The following is a 26,608-nucleotide window of genomic DNA, read 5'->3' as shown; positions in this document are numbered from 1 at the left end:
GAAAGACATGTTCCTGCTCTTAGCTAAAGACTGTGCGTGAGGTAATAGATGGGAAAGGCCAGCAGCATATGTTCCACTAGGTAAAAGTGCACCTCTTTTGTTCCGCTGAACTGCGGTGCTCCTGATAAATGAAAGGGGGCACAGAAGAGAGGGAGACTAATTTATTAGTTATGAATAGGGAGAAGGGGAGGGGGTGCAGGGGGAGGGGGCAAACAGGGTCAACTTTAGTTTCCAGTCACATTAGCAGAGGTTATAGGTGGAACCACTACTTCTAAGAAGTATCATCTCCTTACCAAAAAGATTTGCTAGAATGTTTGTGGCCGAGGACCTAAGGTACTTGCTACAGGGATGTGAGGTCAGAGGTCAGCTCAATCCTGCAATATAATAAACGCAGCAAACCTGGGTCACATCAAAATGGCAGCAATGCCAGGCAATGCCAACAGGAGGGGTGGGGGTGGGGGTGAGAAAGAAGGCCAAGGAAGGTCAGGATGCACACGCAGGCACATGGCATGAAGAACCGAAGGCTCGAAGGGCGGGTGGCATGGCTTTCCTCAGCTGGTTCAGTGTAGCTCCTTACCTGAGGGCAACCCTGCCCAAAGAAACCACAACAAAGGAGGAGGGTTTGGAAAAGCCTGAAATGGAAAAATGCTGATGCCACCACCAGCTCTCCGAAGGAGGGGAGGAAAAAACAAAAGAAGAAGACTGGGAGAAACAAACAAACACACACACAGACAGACAGCAAGGTCACTGTGACAAGAAACAGAGAAACCGTTAGAAGAAATGCAATAGTCTTCCAGACGCCCATTAGCAGAGGAGGTGGGGGTGGGAAAGGAGTTTGCAAACAGCTCTGCATAGGCCAAGGCAGCAAGCATTAAGTAGGGCAGGCGAATTTGGAAAACAGATACAGGACACAGGAAACCCTAGTCAATCATGGTGGTGAAAAAGGTTGTTAACAAACCCTTTCTTTCCTTAGGAAAGAGCCGTCCTAGGGAGTTACTCAGGTTTGTGTCAGGTTAAAGATCAGTTTTGGTTATCTTTCAACACTTGTGCAACAAAGGTCAAGGAATCCTGTTTCATCATTGTCCCAAAGGTGTTTTTTTTCAAGAGGCTTTGTTATGGCCGCTCCGAGTCTTCAGAGAGGGGCGGCATACAAGTCTAATAAATAATAATGATAATGATGATGATGATGATGATAATAATAACAATAATGATAGTTGCATTTTTTCCTCTATTTGTTTTTTTTTTTTTTACAAAGCCACTCCAAGTGCAACCTATTCTGAGTGATATAGGATTCCTGAAAATGTGCCTGATAAATTAACATTTACACTTGACTGTGTAATTTTTCAGATGTGTGGGACGCAAACCCTTCACATTTCCAAGCAAGATGGCAGGTGGAATATATCAGAGGAGGCTGATCTACAGAATTGTCAAAGCAAGCCTGTGTACATAGTACAGTATCTGGAATGGATGCAACTTTGCATTTAGTTCCAAAGGGCTCAAAATGCATCTGCTGGTTGTATAACGAGATGACGTATGTAATTCGATTAATAATAGTAGTTGGTCAGCTGACTATGGTACACAACTGATATGGCAAGTTTTGCCACACTGGAGCACGCTATGCATGACTGACTGCTGTATAGCCACAGCATTACCTGGGTTTATAGCTCTAGCCTCTAAAGGCCTATTGATGCCACTTTTATTTATTTATTTATTTATTCAATTTTTATGCCGCCCTTCTCCTTAGACTCAGGGCGGCTTACAACATGTTAGCAATAGCACTTTTTAACAGAGCCAGCGTATTTTCCAATAGTGTCCAATAGAATCAAATAAATAATCTAAGGCCCAGGAAGACAATATCTAATCATAACTAGTGAAACTAGATTCATCAATAGGCAGAAGAAATTGAGGAAATACATGAATTCACAAAACAAAAATGAACACAGCAATGGGATAATTATCTAGAGCCTCTTTTGCTGCCCAGTGATGCCTCAGTTAAAAACTAGCTAATAATTTGGGAAATAAATAATAATGGGAGATAAATAATACTTATAGTCTGAGATGGCTCAAAGTATTGATGGTAATACACAAATGTATACCCAAATGAGCTTTGATTATACAGAGAGGAACCTCAGGCAAATAATCCAAATTCGTGGATTTGTATCTTTCCTTAAATTATTGTAAAACTCTCCCAAAGAAACATTGCACTAACAATATTTAAAGGCATTTCAACAAAACAACTCTTTAATCAAACAGACCATTTGTAAGACAATCAATGGAGCAGACAAGAGAGCTCCAGATCTCTTCTGGACATACAATTCAGCAGATAAAAGTACTACACCCAATACTTTAGGAAAGACTCTTCCTTTTCCAACAATCTACTGTATACGGTTGGCATATCATTTGTTTTAGTAGTATACCCTTCTCCAAATGAGGACTGATAAAAGGATTATCTGTATGTCTAAACTGAATACATATACATTTAAAGGAAGAAGTTTACATTACCGAGTTGTGCCCAACTCTAGGGGACCAGCATTATCTGAAGATGGGTTCCGTGGTCATATGGCCAGCATGGCTATAGAGCAAGGTACATGGATCGCTCATAATTTTCCATCAGTACCTTATATATCTACTTGCATTTTCATGCTTTCGAACTGCTAGGTTGGCAGGAGCTGGGGCAGGAACCAGAGCTCACTCCATCATGTGGATGGTCTCAAACTGCCAACCTTCTGATCAACAAGCCCAACATCTTAACTGCTAGGGCACCACACCTATATACACATTTAAAACCTGTTAAATTCACCGACAGGACTCTCTTGTCTTCTCTGCGTGGTTACATAATGGCTTGGCCCCAACAAAAAAAACCACAGTAGAGATGGCTAACTGCTAATTAAGAATTAATTTTGTCTGTTGGTGTACATTTTAGATCAAGAACTGGGTAACAACATGCAAGGATAACTTGACATTCCTAGTTAAACAGGAGGAACATTGGTATAGACAACTTCTCATGCTGCAGTACTGAAGGGTTGACAAAAACTGAATTGCCTGAAATTCTACACAGTTGTGTAGGAAAACTCATCCCTTGGATTTGATTCTTCCTAGTCAAGGTATGCACAATTCATGCTCCAGATTTACAAATAATCCTCCTCCAAATTGCTTATTTGTACATGGATTATCATTAACAGTTGTACCTTATGATTCTTGATAAATGTATCTTTTCTTTTATGTACACTGAGAGCATGTGCACCAAGACAAATTCCTTGTGTGTCAAAGCACTTAGCCAATAAAATTCTATTCTATTTTACTCTACTCTACTCTACCCTACTTTACTCTATTCCAAATAACACTAAGACCTCAATTCCTCCCCAGTTTTGACAAATATGGTAATTTTTAATTTAGTATATAAAATTAAATACACAGAAAAAAAATCATACTATGGCTTTAATTAACTGTATTTAATTTCAATTAACTTTCAATTGAACCAAATTCAGTTTTGCATTTCATGCACCCATTTTTTTTACCATGTCCCTTTCCCTTCCACACTGACTTACTCAAAAAAATATGCAGCTTTCTGATCAAAAGAAAGGGATCCACACAAATGAACCAAATTATTTGTACTGAAAGCAACAGTTGGCCTGATAAAAACTTATCTTGTTATTCTATGGGAATTTTGTTTGCAGGAGTCACATTCAGTTTGATTAACTATTATAATTATGAGTTTATATGTTCTTTCATCTTTTTCTCCTTATCAGGGGGAATTATTCCAAAACATACATTTTTGTAGCTTTAGTAGCATTTTCAGCTAAATTCTGATAGATGAAAGAGTAATATTTTTACTTTTGTTTATCCTAATAGTTTAGATATGTTATTGCTGAATACTAATAATGCCACAATAGAATTGTTGTGAAGAATGTATTTTTAAAGTAAAGGTTGGGCTTTATGGAGTTGATTAAATTTGCAAGAACATAACTTCATCTAGTCAGATCATTAATGGATCAGACTTTGGAACTCTATTTAGAAACACGTTTTTTTTAGGCTCACAGTAAACATAATGGAGCAAAATTTTGTAAGCAAATTTTAGTAAAAAATTTGTATTATAATAATATAAGCCAGAATTGCAAGACTTTTAGCAAAAGGGAATACAGTATTGATCTATTTTTTAAAACCAGTAAAACAACGTCTTAAACACATTCTATCAGTACAGTATATACTTATTCCCAGCTGCATCTGTGCTGCAATTGTTCTACCATACTATTCCTAAACAATTTCTGAGATAGCAAGTAATTTATTGAATTTATTTCTGAATAGCCAAATGTCTGGGAGTCAGGAAGCATTAATTTTCTTAATGCTAAACTGAAAATTTTAACCCATATATCTTTTGGCGTTTATGGCAAATAAAAACAGTTTTTGTAAAATGTTAGAATTGGAAGAAATTTTTAATGGGGGATATGAAGATTTGTTCTGTCATCACTTTAGTGCACTTGGTAATAATTATAAGGACCAAGGTATGGAACCACAAGATTTATGTGAAGTCTTGTTAAAACTTAAAGGTATGGAACCACAAGATTTATGTGAAGTCTTGTTAAACTTTGTATTGTATTGTATTGTTAAACTTTGTATTGTTAAACAAAGTATTGTAATACTTTGACAAATGTTCTGCAAAATGAGAAGCAACCAACAGATATATTTCCAAGAAAGTGGGGAAGGTTCTTCATGACTGAGACATCACCAATAATTAATATTTGATCCTAAGAAGACTATACTGGTTCAACTGGAAAAGCTAAGTATACCTAACATCAGCTATACTTGATGGGATACGGCAACTTAGAGGAAACGAGAGGGGTCAGAATCTTGAGTTATTCTGTTGAATTTAAAGAAAATCCAACTTACCTTTGTTCCTCTTCAAGTTCTTCTTTGGTCATCATTGTTTTATACTGGTTTCCTCTCAGTTTGCCAGGACTATACTTAAGAGAGAACTTTTCATCTGCTACGAGAGAAAGAAGAGAAAGGCTATTTCCTGTGGTAAAGTTATTAACATATTGAAACATGTCATTTTAAAAATCGTATTCTGGTCAATATCCTTTCCCCCCCCTCCTTATTTATTTATTTGTTTGTTTGTTTGTTTGTTTGTTTGTTTATTTATTTATTTATTTTATTTTATTTATTGAATTTGTATGCCGCCCCTCTCTGTAGACTCCTTCCCAGTTATGTTCATATACAAGGTAGAATCTGGTGAATGAAAATAATTGCTGGATCCTACCAACAGTTATTTAGGTGTGTTTGATTTATAAGGAGGAATTTTAACCCATTTGGTTCAACACTGAAACAGATTTGGGGATCTAGCTATTTGGAGAAGAGAAAAACCTGGAGTTGTAGAAAGGCTTCCAATAATGAAAATTATTTGTATTAAAAACAGAGTACAGCGATACCTTGTCTTACAAACTTAATTGGTTCCAGGATGAGGTTCTTAAGGTGAAAAGTTTGTAAGACGAAACAATGTTTCCCATAGGAATCAATGGAAAAGTGATTAATGCGCGCAAGCCCAAAATTCACCCCTTTTGCCAGCCGAAGTGCCCGTTTTTGCGCTTCTGGGATTCCCCTGAGGTTCCCCTCCATAGGAAACCCCACCTCCGGACTTCTGTGTTTTTGCGATGTTGCAGGGGAATCCCAGCAGGGGAATCCCAGCATCACAAAAACGAGCGCTTCACTGGCAACGGAAGGCAAGAGGTGGGGTTTCCCAGTGAAGGGAGTCTCAGTGAAACACCGAAGTCCTCGAAACCCCCCCTCCGGACCTCTGTGTTTTTGCAATGTTGCGATTTCATTGAGGCTCCCCTCGCTGGGAAACCCCACCTCCAGACTTCCATTGCCAGCGAAGCACCCATTTTTGCACTGCTGGGATTCCCCTGCTGGCATTCCCCTGCAGCATCATAAAAACATGGAAGTCCGGAGGTGGGGTTTCCCATGGAGGGGAGCCTCAGGGGAATCCCAGCAGCGCAAAAACGGGTGCTTCGCTGGCAACGGAAGGTCTGGAGGCGGGGCATCCCAGCAGCGGCGGTGGGTTTGTAAGGTGAAAATAGTTTGTATGAAGAGGCAAAAAAATCTTAAACCCCGGATTTGTATCTCGAAAAGTTTGTATGATGAGACGTTTGTAAGACGAGGTATCACTGTATATCCTGAATCATTGTATAAATAATGATTATAGTATGTAGTACAAATGTGTGAATCCAATTTCTGTGTTAATATGGACTACTGCTACTAGTTGGCCACAAATTGATAGAAATCATCCATTCCTCTTTTCCATCACCTGATAAGAACATATTTTTAATGCTCTAGATTGGGATCTGGCCCTTTTCTTCATGCAATAACAAATTATCCTTCCTGATCCTCCTAAACTGCAAATATGCTGTCATTTAAATGTTAAAATAAACCAATACCCAGCCAGAGATTTTACCTCTTTTTCAGCTTCTAAACCACGGCTTCACAGTAAGAATGGATTCAATTATTATTATTTATTAGATTTATTTAGAAACATAGAAACATAGAAACATAGAAGACTGACGGCAGAAAAAGACCCCATGGTCCATCTAGTCTGCCCTTTTACTATTTCCTGTATTTTATCTTACAATGGATATATGTTTATCCCAGGCATGTTTAAATTCGGTTACTGTGGATTTACCAACCACGTCTGCTGGAAGTTTGTTCCAAGGATCTACTACTCTTTCAGTAAAATAATACTTTCTCATGTTGCCTTTGATCTTTCCCCCAACTAACTTCAGATTGTGTCCCCTTGTTCTTGTGTTCACTTTCCTGTTAAAAACACTTCCCTCCTGAACCCTATTTAACCCTTTAACATATTTAAATGTTTCGATCATGTCCCCCCTTTTCCTTCTGTCTTACAGACTATACAGATTGAGTTCATTAAGTCTTTCCTGATACGTTTTATACTTCAGACCTTCCACCATTCTTGTAGCCCGTCTTTGGACCCGTTCAATTTTGTCAATATCTTTTTGTAGGTGAGGTCTCCAGAACTGAACACAGTATTCCAAATGTGGTCTCACCAGCGCTCTATATAAGGGGATCACAATCTCCCTCTTCCTGCTTGTTATACCTCTAGCTATGCAGCCAAGCATCCTACTTGCCTTTCCTACTGCCCGACCACACTGCTCACCCATTTTGAGACTGTCAGAAATCACTACCCCTAAATCCTTCTCTTCTGAAGTTTTTGCTAACACAGAACTGCCAATGCGATACTCAGATTTAGGATTCCTTTTCCCCAAGTGCATTATTTTACATTTGGAAACATTAAACTGCAGTTTCCATTGCTTTGACCATTTATCTAGTAACGCTAAATCATTTACCATATTACAGGCCCCTCCAGGAATATCAACCCTATTGCACACTTTAGAGTCATCGGCAAATAGGCAAACCTTCCCTACCAAACCTTCCCCTATGTCACTCACAAACATATTAAAAAGAATAGGACCCAGAACAGACCCTTGTGGCACACCGCTTGTAACCTGTCTCTGCTCAGAATACTCGCCATTAACAATAACTCTCTGATGTCTATGCTTCAGCCAGCTTGAAATCCACTGAACTATCCAGGGATTAAGTCCAATCTTCACTAATTTATCTATCAGCTCTTTATGTGGAACCGTATCAAAGGCTTTGCTGAAGTCCAGATAGGCAATATCCACGGCACCACCTTGATCCAACACCTTTGTGACATAGTCAAAGAACTCAATGAGATTAGTCTGACACGATTTGCCTTCAGTAAAGCCATGCTGATTTGGGTCCAATAAGTTATTGTTTTTTAGATGCTGATTTATCCTCTTTTTGAGTAGAGTCTCCATCATTTTAACTACAACTGATGTCAAGCTAACTGGCCTGTAGTTTCCAGCTTCTTCTCTACTGCCCTTCTTGTGGATAGGCACAACACTGGCCATTCTCCAATCCTCAGGAACATCTCCTGTTAACAGGGATTGGTTAAACAAATCAGTCAGGGGGGTAGCAATGACAGATCTGAGTTCTTTAAGAACTCTGGGATGGATGCCATCTGGACCCATTGCCTTATTTATCTTTAATCTTTCAAGTTCTTCTAAGACATCGGCTTCTAAGATCACTGGAGCTGAATCCGTACAGCTGGAAGCAATGCTATATCCCTCTATAGTATTATTTTGTAAGGTGTCCTTTGAGAAAACTGAACAGAAGTAGCTATTGAAATGGTCAGCGATCTCCTTATTCCCATTAATGCATGTATTATTCCCGGTACTAAGCTTTGTGATGCTGCAGTTTTTCTTCTTCCTATCACTAATATATCTGAAGAAGGTTTTATCCCCCTTCTTTACAGATTTTGCTATTTCTTCCTCTTTTGAGGCTTTAGCAGCATATATTATCTGTTTCGCCTCCTTCTGTCTCATTTTATACACCTCTCTATTTGCTGCTTCTTTGGCCCTTCAGTTTAAAGCCTAAACCAAGGAGTTGCAGCTGTGCCTTTTTTTTTAGTAGAAAGACAGTGTGGAGAATGTCGTTCTTAAAAACTTCTATTTGCAACTACAGTGCTGATACCATAGTTGTCAAAAGAGGTTCAGTGATGTTTTCAACATTAGAGTCTGAATAATGCAGCTAATCTGAGTACACAAAGATGCCATAATATTAGCAGCATAATGACAAAACTGTCAGCAATTTGCAACTCATTTGAAAGCCATCAAATAGGATTTTGCTCCTAATCTGTAATAAGCTTTAGCCAGAAATGACATGTAATTTTCATTAAAGGTCCAAGCCCTGTTGCCCTTGGGATCACTAGGACGCAGATGGGAAGGACGTGCTTTGTAAAATATTTGCTTAGCACTTAGTAAGGTTGTCTTGCCACAATATCTGAAAATTGTAGTGACCTTGAGAGCCGAAACGAAAAAGCCAATTTTTACCATCCAAATTTATTTTTATGTTAAGGTTATAAGCATCAAGGTTTACACAGACAAAATGGCACCTTCTACACAGATGGTAACATCAGCAGACTTGGGGGGGGGGGGTAAGCCCAATGAAATATACCATAATTTTTTTTTAAAAAGTCAATATTGGGCATGCTCAAGTGCCATGAAAAATTAATTGTTGGGAGGGAAATGGGTGAGAAAACCTGGAAGGGGGCATAGCTGATCAAGTGTGAACAAGAGCAAACTCCATTCCTATGACTTGTACTGTAGGTCCCATATGCATATATACAAAATGAATAGAGTGGACATTATGGTTATCCTATTAGGCATAGCCTCTTGAGAAGTTTATAATCTCTGGAGAAAATCTCTAATGCTGGAAAAGGTAGAAGGAAAGAAAGGAAAAGGATGATTCAATTATAGGAGATGGATGTAGTGATGAATGGGATATACGGTACATTTTTTTAAGAAGGCCTGTCTATGTGGTAGCTAAGAGTTGGCAGCAATTTGATGGCACTTAATCCAGTTCTGGCCACCACAATATAAAAAAGATGTTGAGGTTCTGGAAAGAGTGCAGAGAATAACAATAACAATGGCTGGAGGCTAAAACATACAAAGAACAGTTACAGGATTTGGTTAGGTCTAGTCTAATAAAAAGGACTAGGGGAGACATGATAGAAATGTTCCAGTATTTGTGAAGCTCATACAAATGAGGTTCAAACTATTTTCCAAAGCACCAAAGCATCAAAAAGATGAGAAACGATGGATGGAAACTATCCAAGAAGAGAAACAACTGTCCTAGAACTAAGGAGAAATTTCCTAATGGTGAGAGCAATCAACCAATGGAACAACTTGCCTTCAGAGGTTGTGGGTGCTCCATCACCGGAGGCTTTTAAAAAGAAACTATACGATCATTTGTCTGAAATGGTATAGGGTCTCCTGCTCAAGCAGAGGGTTGAACTAGAAGACCTCCAAGGTCCCTTTCCAAATTCTAGGTTCTTGTTCTAATTAATAAACAAGTCCACTCATCTGCAAGGCTGTACCATTTCAACTCAGATTCTCAGAATAAACTTAGGGATTTACTCTTTATTACTGACCATTTACAAAGTTTCCGATTCTCCTAGCAAGATTTTGTACAGTTTCAATTTAGGCCTCAAGTGAAAGTCCTTTAGTATGCCTCTTTATAGTAGAATGTTAGGCTGTGAATAATACAATGTGAGTAATTCCCATTGATTCACATATGCCTCAATACTGAATTCACTTGGATTTTTATCATCCGTAAAATGGCTTTCACAATCATAATTTCAATATCACTGTTCTGCATTGCTTGAATTTTTAAATGATAACTTTGTTTAAGAATGGTACAGAAATAGCAACAATAGGTTTGTGGTGTCTTAAAAATAGGGGTGTGTAAAACATTCTAAGTTTGAACTACAGTACAAAACAGGCTGTTCCAACTTCACTGGAAGAGTTCCAATCTTAAAATAACTTTTAAACTAATGGTTAGAACAATCTAGTGAGACAACAATAATGTGATTCAAGCTTGGAACAGCTGAAACATAATGTACACCTGTTATTAAAAACAAACTTTATTAGAGCATTATAGCCCAATCAAATGGGGGAGTACATACAAATATCCTATTATGTGAACAAAATGATTGTTAATTTGATCTTAGGACAGAGCACAGGACAAACAGCAATTTCTTAGCCTTTTTTTTTTGTAGCCTTTCCAACCGAAGGACCACTGTGAAAGAAGATCACTGAGGTGATTTAGTGATAGAGAAAATGAACAAGGGTGAATATATGTGTCCCAGGATAATGTTCAACCCAACTACCCAGATTGGATCCTGAAAAATGAAGGAGGACTGAACTGCAAAACAAAGATATGAAAGGGAAACAAAGGTCTGAAGAGGTTTGAAAAAAAAATCATTTGATGGAATTCAAAGACAATTTGTAAAAAAAATAAGCGTTGGAGTCCTGTCAACTGTGCATGAACTGAAAGTTCTAGACTTCTATAAGCCTTAAAAATGAAAATTATATTCCGAGATATAAATGGTATCTTCTGGCAGAATAAACTCTGAATGTGGCATACTTATCTGAATAATGTTATCTGAATAAGCCACAACTGAGTTCTTACAATGTGCTAAGCCAGAATATACAAAATATAATGACTGGATTTATACAATGTGTTAAGAGCAAAAGAGTACAAATGAGATTACGGTTTGTTATGAGTTGTGAAATAAGCATATCATAACTAGGTTGCAAAAATCTAGATGACCACGAAATGGCTGCAGATACAGTTGTTGTTGTTAGTTGTGAAGTCATGTCTGACCCATCATGATCCCATGGACAACATTCCTCCAGGTCTTCCTGTCTTCTACCATGTATTTTTTTTGGTATCATTGTATGGTTATCTAAACATTTGCATCCCATACATAGAACAATTATTAGGAATGGAGGTATTTTGATTTTGAATTCTGGGAGTTGCAGTCTAATACATCTTGAGAGAACCAGTTGAAGAACATTGATGCAAATGATATGGATACTAAAATGTCAGATGGAATGTAACTGTATCTGATTTAGGCTTGGAAAGAATCATGTCTCTAGGACTTAGATGAATGAAGACAATATCGCCGGCTCGACTTACCGGCCACGGCGCTTTTGCGGAAGGGCCGGGCAGACACCGGACTCTTCCATGGCGGCCGCCATCTTTGTTTCGGCCGAAATCTCGCGAGACGAGATTTCGGCCGGGAAAGCCAGGCCCACGTGGCCTGGAATGACGTGGGGACCGGGCGGGGCTTGCTGGCCCTATTTAAGGGCTGCAGGCCCTGGGCCAAGCCTGTTCGCCCGGACCCAGTCATCGGAGCAGACACTTGGCTGTCTGCTCCTGGAGCTTTGCGGCGGCCGCGTGGAGGCGGCCGTCGCCTTGGAGGCCTCGTGGCGGACCCAGTCTAAGGAGCAGGCACTTGGCTGTCTGCTCCTGGAGCCTTGCGGCGGCCGCGTGGAGGCGGCCGTCGCCTTGGGGGCCTCGTGGCCCAGTCTAAGGAGCAGACACTTGGCTGTCTGCTCCTGGAGCCTTTCGGCGGCCGCGTGGAGGCGGCTGTCGCTTTTGAGGCCTCGTTGGAGGCTGGAGGTGGCCTGCTCGTCGGGTCAGCAGGCTTCGGCCCATCCGGGGCTGGCGGTCTGCCCATCTTCCAGAGGAGCTCCGGGGCAGCATCGAGCTTTCGGCGTGAGGCCTCCCACCCCCACCCCGCTGTAAGGCGGCCGCGTGTTGCGGTCGCCATTTTGAGAGCCTCATCGGAGGCTCGGGGGAATGGTTTGGGGGGCTTCGGTTTTCGCGGGAAGGCCAGGCCTGGTGCCATTTGGCTGTTGCCCCCCCCCCTATTTCTGGGGGGGATCGTTATGGTAGCCCCCTGGGGACGTGGGGGGCTCGGGCGGAGGGCTCGCGTGGGCGGCCCCTCCCGTTGCGTGCCCCCCCCCCCATGAAACAATAAAATAAATAAACATAAAATGCCTAAAAAGGGAGGACAGTGGGGCCCGTGGCGGCAGCTTCCTGCTGCTGCGCTGCCTGTTTGGGCAGAGGCCTCTCGCTGCCCTCTTGGGGGCCCGGGCGGCCCCGGTTCCCTCTGTGTAAAATAAGAACCACGGGTACACATAGATTATAATAATAATAATGGGACTGATGATGGTTACAATTATATATTTTATATGGCACCATGAACATATGACAGCAAGGGTAGACCCATTGGCCCCTCTGGTCTGCCCTTGTTCTGTTCTGTATTTTATCTTGGGATGGATATATGTTTATCCCAGGCATGTTTGAATTCTGTTACTGTGGATTCATCTTCCGGGCCTGCTGGAAGTTTGTTCCAAGCCTTCGCTATTTCAGCGAAGTCATGGTCAAACTTCGGTAGTTATGGTCTAACTTAATATTTAAGTATTGTTGCCTCTCGGCCCCAGTTTTTGGGGTTTTTTGTTTCAGGGGGGGGGACACCTGTACCCAGGTTTGCCCCCCCCCTCCTGGCTCCTAGGGCGGGACCACAGGCCCCTGGGGCTGCTTTTGCCAGGGCCTGGTGTGTCGGGGGCGGGGGGGTTTGACCCCGCCAACCCAGGCCGTATGGCCTTCCCCCTTTTGACGGTTTACCCGTCGGGGCCAGGGAGCTTGGACATGGGGGCCACCACGGTGGGACCCGTTCCCTGCATGTCAGGGGTTTGCTGCAGAGGGGCTTGTTTCTCCCCTTTTGTGTGTGCGGCCATGCGTCTGGGTAGCGGGGCGCCCATGCCGCTTCCAGGTTGCCCCTGCCCCTGAAAGGGGACGGTTGGGAGTGGGGGGGGTCCAGGGTACAAACCCCACCTACTGGGGGGAAAGCTGGGCCCTGCCCAATTATTTACAAAACAACAACAACAACAACACTGGGGTTGGTTGAGGGACGACCACCCTCGCTCGAGAGCGCCGCTCTCTTGCTAGGTTTCTCCAAGGGATTCCGGATCCCTTGCATGGGTTCGAGCAAGCCTGGGCGGCATTGTTCGGTCCGGAATAGCATAAGTGGTGGCCATGGGGAGGGGCCTTGGGCCCTTCCCGGAGCCGCCCTTCCCAAATCTTGGGGTCTCCCCATTTGGGGGGTCCCCTGAAAGGTGGGTGATGAATTTAGGTTGATTCACCACTTGTCTTTTCTTAAAAGGGAGTCAGTGAGGGATTTCCTTCCTGACGAACTTTATTTAGTCCGGCTCGCATCCTTTGATGCGGTCGTGGCCATGTAAGGCAGTGTGGGGTTGGAGCCCTTGTGGATAAATGCGACATTAGGTCAGCATCCCGGCTCTTCCCCATGCACCCAGACGGCTTCGGGCTTTTTGGGCTTCCATTTCATGGGTGTTTTTATGCGGCGGGGTTACCCACGGGTGGCTCCGTCTCTTGCTCTTTTTTGGGCGAGCTCAAGCACCTTATTGGAGTGGGCGCTCAGGAGGCGCAGCGGTCTGGGCTCGGCGTTCACTACCTCGAGGGTTTCTTGGTGGCGGGGACGGTGCGGGCAGAGCACTGCTTCGCTCTGCTGCGGGTCTTTGAAGCCCTTTGGCCCTGTTGGGGGTGCCTTTAGCCCCTGCGGGGACCGAGGGCCCCGCCACCGGGATTACCTTCCTCGGTATTGAATTGGACTCAAAGGTGCAATCTTCTAGATTGCCCCTGGACAAGTTGGCTAACATTGGGGATACCCTTGGTACGGTTCTGGGCTGCCGGAAGGTCAACCTTTGGCAGCTCCAGGAACTGGTTGGGATACTTAATTGCCCGCCGGGTCGTGGTGCCGGGCAGGGTTTTTTCTAGGAGGTTATATGCTGCGATGAAGGGGCTCCGTTTGCCCCGTCATCGTACCCGCTTAGGTGCAAGGGTCAGGGCTGACCGCTGCGTGTAGCGGGAGTTCTTAGAAAGTTTTCCGGGGTTGTTGTTTTGGAGGCAAGAGCTTCTTTTGAAGCTGAATTGCAGTGTGTTCTGATGCTGCAGGGACCTGTGTTAGGTGCAAGGTGTGTTAGGTGACCAGTGGGGGCTGGTCTGCGTGGCCTCCAGCATGGAGGGCCTCTTCATTGGTTGAGGATTTGACCTTTTTGGGAGCTCTCCCCCTTGATAGTGGCCCTAGGGCTTTGGGGGGAGCAGTTTAGGGCAAGACTGTGCATTTTGGTGTGACAGCTTAGTGGTTGTCCACGTGGTGCACGCCCTGTCCTCTATGAGTGACAGGGTCATGAGGCTTTTCCGCCATTTGGTGCACAGGTCCTTGTCCCTGAGCACATTGTTTTTGTCTAGGCATGTCCCCGGGTTAGATAACGGGGTTGCTGAAGCCTTGTCCCGTGGTCAGTTGTCCCGTTTCGGACCATGGCTCCGTGGGCACGTGTGTCGCCAGAGGTTTTTCCGGCCCACTTTCGGAGCCTAGGTGGGCTCCTGGGCAGTGGAGAGTAGAGGCTTGCTGGCTACGGCACTCTCGGGAGTGTCTGGCACTCTGGGGGGCTTAGCAGCAGGCAGGGAAGAGTTTGGGCTTTGCAGGCAGGATACGGGTTAGCCCTAGCTGGCCTGCCCCAGTTGTGTACCTGGCCATATTTGTGTCCAGCTTAGGCAGCGTGGCCTTTCAGTTAGGACTATTAGGTCCAGGTTGGCCGGCTTCGCCTTGTTTAAGGCGGGGGCGGGGTTATTGGTTTTATGGCATCTTCCGCAGTGTGACAGTGCGGGAAAGTTGGGCCGGGGCCGCATTGCGGGCCGCCGGGTCAATTTGGTGCCTTCCATCTCATTACTTCAGTAAGGTGGGTGCTAGTATGTAGGGTTTGGCCAGGCCAAGTATGGATCCCGCCATTCGGGAACGCTCGTTCTCGAGAGGCGCTGCCACTAGTGCGGTAACGGCCTCTCGATACAGAGGATTCGGGAAGTCGCTCGCCGGCGGTCAACGGCCTGTTTTAGGGTACGAACGGCCTGTTGAGGGTTCGGGTAAGATCTTAGGCCAGGTTCCTCCTTTGGTCCCCTTCTATTCAACCCCGCCAGGACGCGACCGACGGTGTTGCTTGGGGTCAGAGCGCTCCGAGACCACTCAGCAACAAGTTACCATCGGGGGTGGGGACCCTGCCGTCGTGGCGGCTGGGTCCTGGCTGTCTGGCTGGGGAGACGGGGTGTGCGGTGGGAATGGCGTTTCTACCGCTATTGCTGGGAGGGCGGCATTCCATTGCTGCGCCCAGGTGGTCCTGGGAGGGCGGCATCCCATTGCTGCGCCCAGGAGGTGCTGGGAGGGTGACATCACGTTGCTGCGCCCAGTTGGTCCTGGGAGGGCGGCATCCCATTGCTGCGCCCAGGTGGTGTCGGGGGGCGGCATTCCATTGCTGCGCCCAGTGGGGCTGGGAGGGCGGCATCCCATTGCTGCGCCCAGTCGGTGGCCAGGGGCGGCATCCCATCGTTGCGCTCAGAGTGTGCTGGGAGGGCGGCATCCCATTGCTGCGCCCAGTTGGTGCTGGGAGGGCGGCATCCCATTGCTGCGCCCAGCTGGACTGGGAGGGCGGCATCCCATTGCTGTGCCCAGTCGGTGCCGGGGGTCGGCATCCCGTTGCTGCGCCTGGATGTGTGCTGGGAGGGCGGCATTCCATTGCTGCGCCCAGTTGGTGCTGGGAGGGCGGCATCCCAGTGCTGCGCCCAGTTAGTGCCGGGGGCGGCATCCCATTGCTGCGCCTGGATGTGTGCTGGGAGGGCGGCATCCCATTGCTGCGCCCAGTTGGTGCTGGGAGGGCGGCATCCCATTGCTGCGCCCAGATGGTACTGGGAGGGCTGCATCCCATTGCGGCGCCCAGGTGATGGGTCTTGCACTGTGGTGGCAAGGACCTGTGGGGTCTGGGGGTCGTTTTCGATCTGCCAGGTTCGCGAAGCCTGCGGTGGCTTCGCATTGTGCGGCCCTCCACGCAAGTGGTGTGGTCGAGATCCTCTCGGGGATCGCTTGGTGGGACGCCATTTCCCTTAGGGCCCTTCACCGGGTTAGACGGGGAGTTAAGGCCTGGGGTACGGTAGTCAGAAAGTTAGGTGGGGTGGTTGTGGCCCATCCCCGCATCACCATAGATCAGCTGTGGCTTTACCTGGCTGCTGGTCTTCCTCTGTCAGAACTGAGGAACACCACTTTCTCACAGGACCTGCAGTGTCTCTGCGTGAGCTGGCGCAGTAGAGGGGGGAGTCGGGGGGCCAAGATAGAGATCTGACCCCCGCTCCGTGGCAGGTTAGGGGCGGAAATCTGGGTGGTGGTTCAGCAACTGCGCGTTCTCCCTTGGGCATCTTTGGGGATGATTGACAGGTTCTCTCCAAGCTCATGGTGGGTGCTACCTGCGCACTTGGGGGGAACCTGTCTTTGGGTCCCGCTATTGAAGTCCCAGGGTAGGGGTGAGCCGGCGGGACCCCCCTCATGCGAGTGCATGGCAGGGTCTCAGGTGAGGGAGAGGTCCCTCACCTGGACCAGCATCGAGCTACGCCCTTAGTTGCCCAGGAATGTTGACCTTTTACGTCATTTCCGCCCCGGAAGTGTTTGTTTGACCCTGCAGGTCCACTGTTTCCGGGTCATAGTGGAATATATTAATTTATGCAAATTTATGCTAATTCATGCTAATTTAATTAATAAATTATGCAAATTTATTTTAATAAAAATGACCCAAGTTTAAATCCAGCTCTGGTGTCCGTGTCGTTACTCCGTCTCTTCTGCAATATCGCCGGCTCGACTTACCGGCCACGGCGCTTTTGCGGAAGGGCCGGGCAGACACCGGACTCTTCCATGGCGGCCGCCATCTTTGTTTCGGCCGAAATCTCGCGAGACGAGATTTCGGCCGGGAAAGCCAGGCCCACGTGGCCTGGAATGACATGGGGACCGGGCGGGGCTTGCTGGCCCTATTTAAGGGCTGCAGGCCCTGGGCCAAGCCTGTTCGCCCGGACCCAGTCATCGGAGCAGACACCCACCCGCCCTTCCCTAATTTGCAGTGTGCTATTGGTGGGTCGCCCTCGGGGGCCGAATGGGAATTTTTTGCAGCCTCGCCCATTTGGCATGGCTGTTTTTTCGCCCATTCCACACTGGGGAGATGGATGGGCGGTTTAGGGGGTGCTTGCATTCAATAGGTTAATTGGCTTACCTTTGGTCATTTGGGTAGGCAGGTTAGGGGCGGAAATCTGGGTGGTGGTTCAGCAACTGCGCGTTCTCCCTTGGGCATCTTTGGGGATGATTGACAGGTTCTCTCCAAGCTCATGGTGGGTGCTACCTGCGCACTTGGGGGGAACCTGTCTTTGGGTCCCGCTATTGAAGTCCCAGGGTAGGGGTGAGCCGGCGGGACCCCCCTCATGCGAGTGCATGGCAGGGTCTCAGGTGAGGGAGAGGTCCCTCACCTGGACCAGCATCGAGCTACGCCCTTAGTTGCCCAGGAATGTTGACCTTTTACGTCATTTCCGCCCCGGAAGTGTTTGTTTGACCCTGCAGGTCCACTGTTTCCGGGTCATAGTGGAATATATTAATTTATGCAAATTTATGCTAATTCATGCTAATTTAATTAATAAATTATGCAAATTTATTTTAATAAAAATGACCCAAGTTTAAATCCAGCTCTGGTGTCCGTGTCGTTACTCCGTCTCTTCTGCAATAGCGGTATCAAGTGCTGATAATTTCCCATCTCTCACCCCAGGCCCAGCAACTAATTTTTAGCACCAAATTAAAAAGCAGTCCGCTTGTAATTAAATCAATCAACATGGAAGCAATTTAAATTGCTCCAGACCCTTTTAAATCTATTGAATAGGTTACAGACCTCTTGCATTGCCTCTTTCTAATTTAACTCCACGATTCTTTTTCTCTTTTAATAAAATACAAAAGCTCCCCTCTATTAACATCACAATCCTGCTTCTACTATTTTGTGCAAAGCTGAAATTATCCTTCAAGGTCATACAGTTTGCTAACTTTGGTTGATGTGCTCTTCGGAGCTGGTGAAGGAAAGGGAAATATCTTCATGCATTCAGTCTTGCCTTCATCTAAATTTCAGTACCCTTTTCAAATTCTGGACTTGTTAGATGTGTAGTGGGAGTGAAATGACCTACTTTAAACAAAGCATCTGGAAAGAGATATTTTTAAAGACGTAACTACTCTCCATTCATTAAAAGCCTGCAAGAAGACACATCATTTCTTTAAAAAAACCATTTCTTTGCAACCATATCCTCAACAAAAAGCTTTACTTGAAAGACTTTTTACACATTGTACCTTATGCTACTATGCCTATTTACTCAGAAGTAAGCCCAATCAAATCAGCAGTACTGACACAGACTGTTCTTAGCTTAAATACAATTAGGCATCTAGATATAGCTGCCATTTTCTTTAAAAATATATTTTGTGGATTCTCTTTTGTTGCAGCAGGATTCCAGTTCATGTTCAGAATCAATCAAAATAAAAATATTCCCATTTGTAAAAATTAACAGAAATTAAAACAAAGGAATCAGGTCACATACTTTAAAAATAAAAATAACAGGGACAAATTCATTTAAAATATTTGCCGCCTAGGGCTGAACTTGGGAATTTTTGGTGTTCTTTGATTGTTTGCTTGCAAACATTTCCTTACCCAGTTAGGCAACTTCATTAATGGAGGTGGATGGGAGTGGAGGTGGAGTTTGTTCCCTGTTTATGTATAGTAAACATAAGTCTACGCAGAGGGGCGGCATACAAATCTAATAAATAAAATAGTAGCTTTCCTTGCCAGTATAGATGGGGGTGTGGTTTTCTCCTTGATAATTCCTTGATTAGAATATTGTTTCTTTGTCTGGTGTTAATCCCTGCTTATCTGGTGTTGGCTGCTAAAGATAATGTATTTTGATCCTTTTGTTTTCTTCTTAGCTTTTTTTCACTGATTCTTTTCAATGCTGTGCGAATGTAGTTTATCTCTATATTTCTATTGATGGCTGATTTGAAAAGCAAACTTCCAGGAATTCCCTAACAGCACTGGATTTAGCTTGTTCTAAAATGTCAGTTTCTCAATGAAAAGTATGGTTCTGTTTGTCCAGTGTTGAGAGATTAAAGTGTTTTTCATCAGGTCGTCTGAATTTCAGTTGATATCCATGGATACCTTCTGCTAGTCTCCTGCTTATCTGGTCTATTAGAGGCTATTATAGTCTTTATCTTATAGATCACTCTTCTTTTTTCTTCTTTTACTGGATCTTCTGGTTTACTTAATATATTTTAGAGGGATTTAAATTGGTTTGTGTGCTGTGGTGATGCCGTGTGTTTGTACTTCTGTTGGTTGTTTCTGAGATGTTTTTGATTTGTTTTTTTATTTATGCTTTTTATTTCATTGCTTCCGTTGATTGCACTGTAGTGGGCTGAGTCAAGCATTTTTAAAAGTTGCAGGAGTATCAATTTTGTTGGAAGATGTTGTACTGGTGTTCTGTTACCTTTTTGTAGAGATGCTTGTAAGCAAGGACTAATATCAAACAATCAAGTAGGAACAATATCCAGATCAATGAACTGCCAAAGAGAAAATCATATCCCAGCATCACTGGCAGGGAAAGCTACTGCATATAAACAGGGATCAAACCCCATACTCACTTGCATTGATGTTGTTACCTAGTCAGGTAATGAAACATCTGCAAGCATCATCAGGCTCAAAGAATACTAGGGACTCTACAGAAGTAGAAATTTTGGGAAACTGACATTCTCACATCTGCAGGACAGGGATCTCTAGTCTAGACCAATCAGCCTCCCCAGTTCTAGAATCTTCTAGGAATCTGCTGAATTACTGAGGACTGACTCCTTTTTTCCTCAATTAAAGGTTGAGAAGGTGTAATTCAGTAAGTGTGTTTTTTCTTGGGAAAAGAATGTGGCTCAGTAATACAGCAAATATTTTGCATGCATGGCTGAATATTCTGTTATATTTGCCAAGTTATTAGAAAAGCTGGATCTCGTACCAAACAATAGAAATGCCTTTGTTGAAAACCCTGGAATTAGCTAATGGAAACAATTCTGGGCCACATGATAAGCAACTGATTTCTTCCAGATGCCATATGATTTCTTATATCTTATTTAGAAAAAATGATAGTGCATTTTTTCTTTTTCTCCTTGTTACATATGAATACTGTCCTGGCTTGGAAATGATGTATATTACTGTTCCTACATATCAGAATGAGAATTAAGATACATGAAGATGGACAGTGAGCAATATGGCAACGTTTTCTTCTCTATAAGATGGTCTTGCTATTTGAATTGCAGCATAGACTTGTTCCTCCTCCTCTATAAAACAGAGAATGAACATGATGGGATGTGGATGAAGGACTATTTATTAGAACTGCCTGAGCCAATAAGTTTACAGCCTTAAAATACTGCAGGAAATTGGGACAAGGAAGCATAGTTCCTATCTGAATTCTTCTACCCTTTTCTGGGGGAAATAACCCCCACATTTGCAATATAATTCAAAATATAATTTATCAATCTTTTCAACTAGGACTTAGAAATCTGTTTCAAATTATTGGCTTGCAATGAAGCTTTTTGGTTTATAGTTTACAGGTCAGGTCTAGTACCTTTTTAAACAGAATGTATCATTCTGCAGAGAGTTAAGTCCTCAGGGTAAGTTTATCTATTCTGTGTTGCTAACCATAAAACTTTTAATGAAGTCACCAGGATTGTTTGTTTTGTTTGGATGAGTCCTGTTAGAGTCAGCAAACAAATGGTACAAATTTCCTAAACTGAGATTTCTGGCCCAAACCACAATTATTTGCTGTTTGTAGAAAATGCAACTTAATGTATTTCAGTTGGCAAAATATCTTGAGTCAGCCCTAGAGACAGCCTTGAACACTATCTCTTAGCCTTACCTCCAAGGCTGGGGATAATGATAAAAAATTAGCAGCCTCCAGATGTAACCTTCTGAAATCTGCAGAGAAAGTATGTTTGGGTACTGTAGCCTTCCTCGATATGTACAGGATGGCAATCTACAATTCCTAGCTAGAATAGGCGTTGATTGCTTACCTGAACGCCTCTTCTCGTACGGTGAGCGGGTACAGCAGTCACATGGGTTGCTCATGTCCAATCCGGTGGAACTGAGCCTAGTGTTAAAAAAGCTTGCTGGATCCGCCCCTTCCCCAGAATTCGCGAATCCATAGACTAGGCTCAGCTGTGAAGCTCTGTAGTGTTCAACTCTCATTGTTAGAGAAAGAAAGGTTATAGGAAGGTAAAGAAGACACATACAAGGGCGGGAAGTGACTGCTGTACCCGCTCACCGTACGAGAAGAGGCGTTCAGGTAAGCAATCAACGCCTATTCTCCGTACTGAAGGAGCGGGTCCAGCAGTCACATGGGACATACCCAATAGATGGTCCCTAGGGTGGGATTAAATTGCTATCATGAGAGATAACGGATTGGAGTACCCTTCTGCCGAAGGCAGCGTCCGCTGAAGCGTAAGAGTCGATCTTGTAGTGCCTGATGAAGGAATTTGGCGAGGCCCAAGTGGCTGCTTTGCAGACCTCCTCCAACGGGGCTTGAGTCGCCCAAGCGGCCGAGGTGGCTGCGCTCCTGGTGGAATGCGCTGTGATGTTCCTTGGAACTGAAAGGGAGGCCGACTCGTAGGCCTTAGATATAGTCCCTCTGATCCAACGGCCTATTACTGTTGAAGACACCTTGGCACCCATGACTCTGGGGTGATAGGCTATAAAAAGTGCTTCTGACCTCCGAAAGGGTCCTGTGCGTTGGATATAGATTTTCAGCGCTCTAATGAGATCCAGGGTGTGCCATCTAATTGCCAAGGGATGGTCTCGTTGGAGGCAGAAGGAAGGTAGGACAATAGCCTGAGTTCTGTGGAACATGGAACTGACCTTGGGTAAGAAGGTGGGGTCCAGTCGCAAGACTACCTTGTCCTGATGAAATTGACAGAGGTCCTGCCTGATTGAGAGGGCAGCCAGCTCCGAAATGCGTCGGGCAGAGGTAATAGCCACCAGGAATGCTACTTTAAAGGATAGGTACCTGAGGGACGCCGATTTTAGGGGTTCGTATGGTGCCTGCGTGAGGGAATGGAGAACCCGTGGCAAATCCCAGGATGGATACCTGTGGACCTTGGAAGGTCTGAGGTTGGCTATGCCCTTGAGGAATTCCTGAACTTCTGGAAAGGAACGGAGAGGCTGTCTGCGGGGCCCCGCTAGGACAGAGGAAATGGCCGCCAGATGACGCCGGAGGGTACTGGTGGAAAGTCCCTGATGGAAACCTTGCATAAGGAAGGCAATGATTCTGTGTATGGGGATGCACAGGGGAGAGAGGCCTTCCTGTAGACACCACTGGTGAAACTTGGACCACGTATGGTCGTAGATTCGATTGGTCGAACCCCTTCTGGCCTTTAAAATAACCTCCACTGTATCGGAGTCGTGGCCACGCAGTTCTAAGTCTCTCCTGATAACAGCCAGGCGGTGAGGTGGAACCACTCCGGGTCTGGATGGAATGAGGCCCCCTGCCGCAGCATATCCCCCGAAACGGGGAGTCGCCAAGGGTCCTGGACGGACAACTGTTGGAGATCCGCGAACCAGGGCCGGCGGGGCCAATGAGGGGCGATTAGGATTACTCGGGCCCTCTCGGTGAGGACCTTGTGAATCACGTCCGGGAGAATTGGAATTGGAGGGAATGCGTAAAGTAGGCCTGGAGGCCATGGGCTCCGGAGGGCATTGATTGCTTCCGCTCCCGGGGATGGAAATCTGGAAAAAAAGCGGGGGAGTTGGGCGTTCGCATTGGTCGCGAAGAGATCCAGAACTGGTAGGCCGAATCTGAGGCTGATTTGATGGAACAGGTCTTGATGGAGATTCCACTCTCCTGGGTCTATCGTTGCTCGAGATAGCCAATCCGCCTGGACGTTGAGGCTCCCCGAGATGTGGTCGGCTAGTAGCGACCGAAGATGTTTTTCCGCCCAAAGACCCAACTTGAGGGCCTCCTTCATGAGGGCCTTGGATCTCGTGCCCCCCTGTCTGCAGATATGGCTTTTTGTGGCAATGTTGTCGGTGAGAATGAGAACGTGCCGGTTGGGAATGCGAGGAAAGAAATGCTTCAGAGCCAGGGATACGGCTCTTAACTCTAGCCAATTGATTGGCTTGGAAGCTTCCTCCGGGGACCACGTGCCCTGGGCTATCATCCCCTGGGCGTGGGCGCCCCATCCCGATAGACTGGCATCTGTGGTGATGACAAATTGATCCGGGCACCTGAACGGGGATCCTTTGTGCTGTGCCCCGATCTCTGAAAGGGTAATAGGAGCCACTGTAGTTCCCTAGCATGAAGGCGAGCCCAGGGAATTATGCCTATACATGACACCATCTTCCCCAAAAGGGAAGACAGGGTTACTATGGAAACTGAAGGTTGAGATAAAATGCAAGAAATTAACTCCCCTATACTGATTTTTCTCTCAGGAGAGAGAAAGACCTGGGAGGATTCTGAATTAATAACGGATCCCAGGTGTAAAATGGATGTGGAAGGTTGGAGATGACTTTTGTCAAAGTTGATGGAAAATCCATGGTCCTGAAGAACTGACATGGTGACAGAAAGGTCTGTTTTCACTTTCTCTAGGGAGTTCCCATGAACCAAAATATCATCAAGGTAACATAAAATGTGAATGGGAGACGCCCGGATATAGGCCGCCAGGGACCCCAAGAGCTTTGTAAAGACCCGAGGGGCCGAGGAAAGGCCAAATGGCATCGCCCTATACTGGAAATGCCTGCCCTGAAAGGAGAAACGTAAAAATTTTCTGTGGCCTTTGGCTATAGGAATATGGAGGTAGGCCTCGGTGAGGTCTAAAGAGACCATGAAATCTCCCGGGTGGATGGCGGCCAAAATGGATGATAAGGAGTGCATCTTAAACTTCCTATATTTGATGAATAGGTTCAGCTTCTTTAAATCCAAAATAGCTCTCCAACCTCCGGAGGATTTTGGAACCATAAATAGGATGGAATAAAAACCTAGACCCTTCTGACCGGGGGGAACCGGTTGAATGGCTCTGATGGACAATAAGTGGGAAATGGCCTCCTCCATACGGTTACAATCTGAGGAGGACCTGGAAGAAGGGCAGGAAATAAAACGTTTCGGGGGGGGAGAGGTAAATTCTAAAAGAAGGCCTGTTTGAACAGTGTCAATGACCCAGGGGTCCTTGGAGGTGAGACGCCAATTAGAGGCGAAATGGGCTAGGCGACCACCTATGGGAATCGAGGAAACACTACCATCTAGGTTTTTTTGAAGCCCTGTTAGAGGACGCTCCCCTTTGGAAGCGAAAACCTCTGCCCCTGGAGTTCCTACCTTGGGAACGAAAGCGGGGGGAATACTGACCTGGAGATCTCTGATAGGAAGCCGCTTGATCTTGCTGACGCCCTGGGCGACGAAAGGACTGCGTTTTGGTAGCCTTTTTGGTGGTTGGGCCCAATACTTTCTTCTTGTCCGTGGTTTCCGTGAGGAGTGGATCCAGAAGATCCCCGAAAAGCAGGTCGCGCTTTAAGGGTCCCAGAGATAACTGCCACTTCTGACGTACTCCTGCTTGCCAAGGGCGAAGCCATAGGAGTCTTCTTGCCGTTATAGAAGCTGCAATAGACTTAGCAGAAAATCTAGTAGATTGTAAAGTGGCATCAGCCACGTACTGAGCAGCTGCAAAGACCTTGTTGAAGTCTTGTTGACCTCTCAAGTCATCGGGAGGAATATGCTGTTGAAGTTGGCGAAGCCACAGAAGCATGGCTCTGGAGAAAAAGGAAGCCGCTGCAGAACTTTTAATGGCCCAGGAATCTGCGGTGAATCCTCTTTTGAGCATCTGTTCAATCCGCTTGTCCTCTGGGCGGAGAACCTCCTCTGCTTCGCCTGGCACGGCAGCCGCCGAGTGAAGGATCTTGATAGGTTCATCCGGTTTAGGAAAAGATAGGAGCTCCTCATAGGAAGAGGAAAGTTTGTACAACTTTTTGTCCTTGGTTGTGGGATTAAGCCCAGAGGCTGGGAAATCCCACTGCTTAAGTAAGGCATCTTTAAACAATTTAGGCATAGGAATTACCTCGTTATCCTCCTGTTCCTCTGTGAAGTAAGGTAAGTTCTCCTCCGGGGGATCAATGGATGTGGAGGCCTGTTTCTCCTGGGCCGCCAATCCCGTAGAAATTCTAGCTTTGAGGAGGAGAGATTTGAACAATTGAGAGGGAAAAATAGTAATTGGAGAAGGAACCTTTATTTGGGATTCCTCATCATCTGAGAGACCTTGAAAGGGATCCTCATCCTCTTCCATATCCTCGTATTCGTCCTGAGAGGAATCTGATTCATCCTGAATAGGAGCTCTAACCATTGGGGAAGAACCCAAGGGGCGGGAGGAACGAGGAGGTGGAGGAGGTAAGGAGGGCACATTGATGGTAGAGAGTTTAGCATCAATGGCCTTGGATAACACAGAAAAAATAGATTGGAATTCAGGAGGTAAATTAGAAATATCAGCAGGAATGGCAGAAGAATCCCTGAAGGCCTGGGAGGATCCTGGCTGGGGGGAATCTTCAATAATATCTGGTTCCTCTGGACCTATTCCCCATAGGTTAGGTTGGGGTCTGTCTAGGTTTGGCTCATCCAGAGATAACACAGTGACCCCAGAAGAAGGCAGATTAGAAGCCTCTGGGGGGTCATGACTACTGAGTACTTGGGCCTGTACTTTCAAACGCTTTGCTGATTTGTCATGGATTTTTTGTAGGGCTAGGTCCCTTCTCTTCTCAGCCCTGGTGACTTTGGTCGAGGGGCGGGCCCCTGAAGAAGAGGAGGTCGAGGCCTGGGGGATACTGGTAATCTCATCGCCTGTAGGCCTGGCCTCTCTGGGACCTTGAGTGGTGCCTCTCTTGGGAAAAGTAGCCATAGTCTGACAATTAACAGAAGACAAGGCTGAGCCAAATAACTGAATAATTAGGGAGAAGAATTTCAAAGACTTCCCAAGAGGAATGGATCCTGCTCCGAGGCGTCGGAGCTGCTGAGACTTGAGGGCAATCTGGGCAAACCCAGAGTTCGTGTCCCCAAATACAGCGTGGCCAGCCTCCCTAAACTTTAATTAAAGTAACCAAGGCACTCTGGTTGGAGGCTTAGCCGGTGGAGAATTAAGCCTGAGCGTCCCAAAGCCCACTCCGGGATCCAAGCGGTGGACTGAGGCCTACGCGGCTGGCAGAAGGCCAACACGAGAGGCCTAAATTTAAAAAGGGCGCGAAGG

At 45.6% G+C, this 26,608-nt stretch overlaps 1 protein-coding gene across 6 annotated transcripts in view; it reads right to left on the bottom strand.

The window, feature by feature from the left end:
- The window catches only part of MXRA7 (matrix remodeling associated 7), an 89,097-nt gene that overhangs the window by 16,800 nt on the left and 45,689 nt on the right, over positions 1 to 26,608 (bottom strand). For 3 of the 6 annotated variants that reach the window (XM_070739815.1, XM_070739818.1, XM_070739817.1), the window contains exon 3: positions 4,888 to 4,984. In XM_070739815.1, the coding sequence (XP_070595916.1) occupies positions 4,888 to 4,984 (97 nt within the window). Of the gene's footprint in view, positions 1 to 293; positions 375 to 4,887; positions 4,985 to 26,608 lie in introns of all 6 variants that reach the window. The other 3 variants (XM_070739816.1, XM_070739819.1, XM_070739820.1) reach the window with 2 other exon arrangements.

Source organism: Erythrolamprus reginae, chromosome 2 (assembly GCF_031021105.1).
Source record: "Erythrolamprus reginae isolate rEryReg1 chromosome 2, rEryReg1.hap1, whole genome shotgun sequence".
NCBI lineage: Eukaryota > Metazoa > Chordata > Lepidosauria > Squamata > Dipsadidae > Erythrolamprus > Erythrolamprus reginae.
The sequence above is the reverse complement of the archived record's forward strand: the minus strand, read 5'-3'. Positions and strand labels throughout refer to the sequence as shown.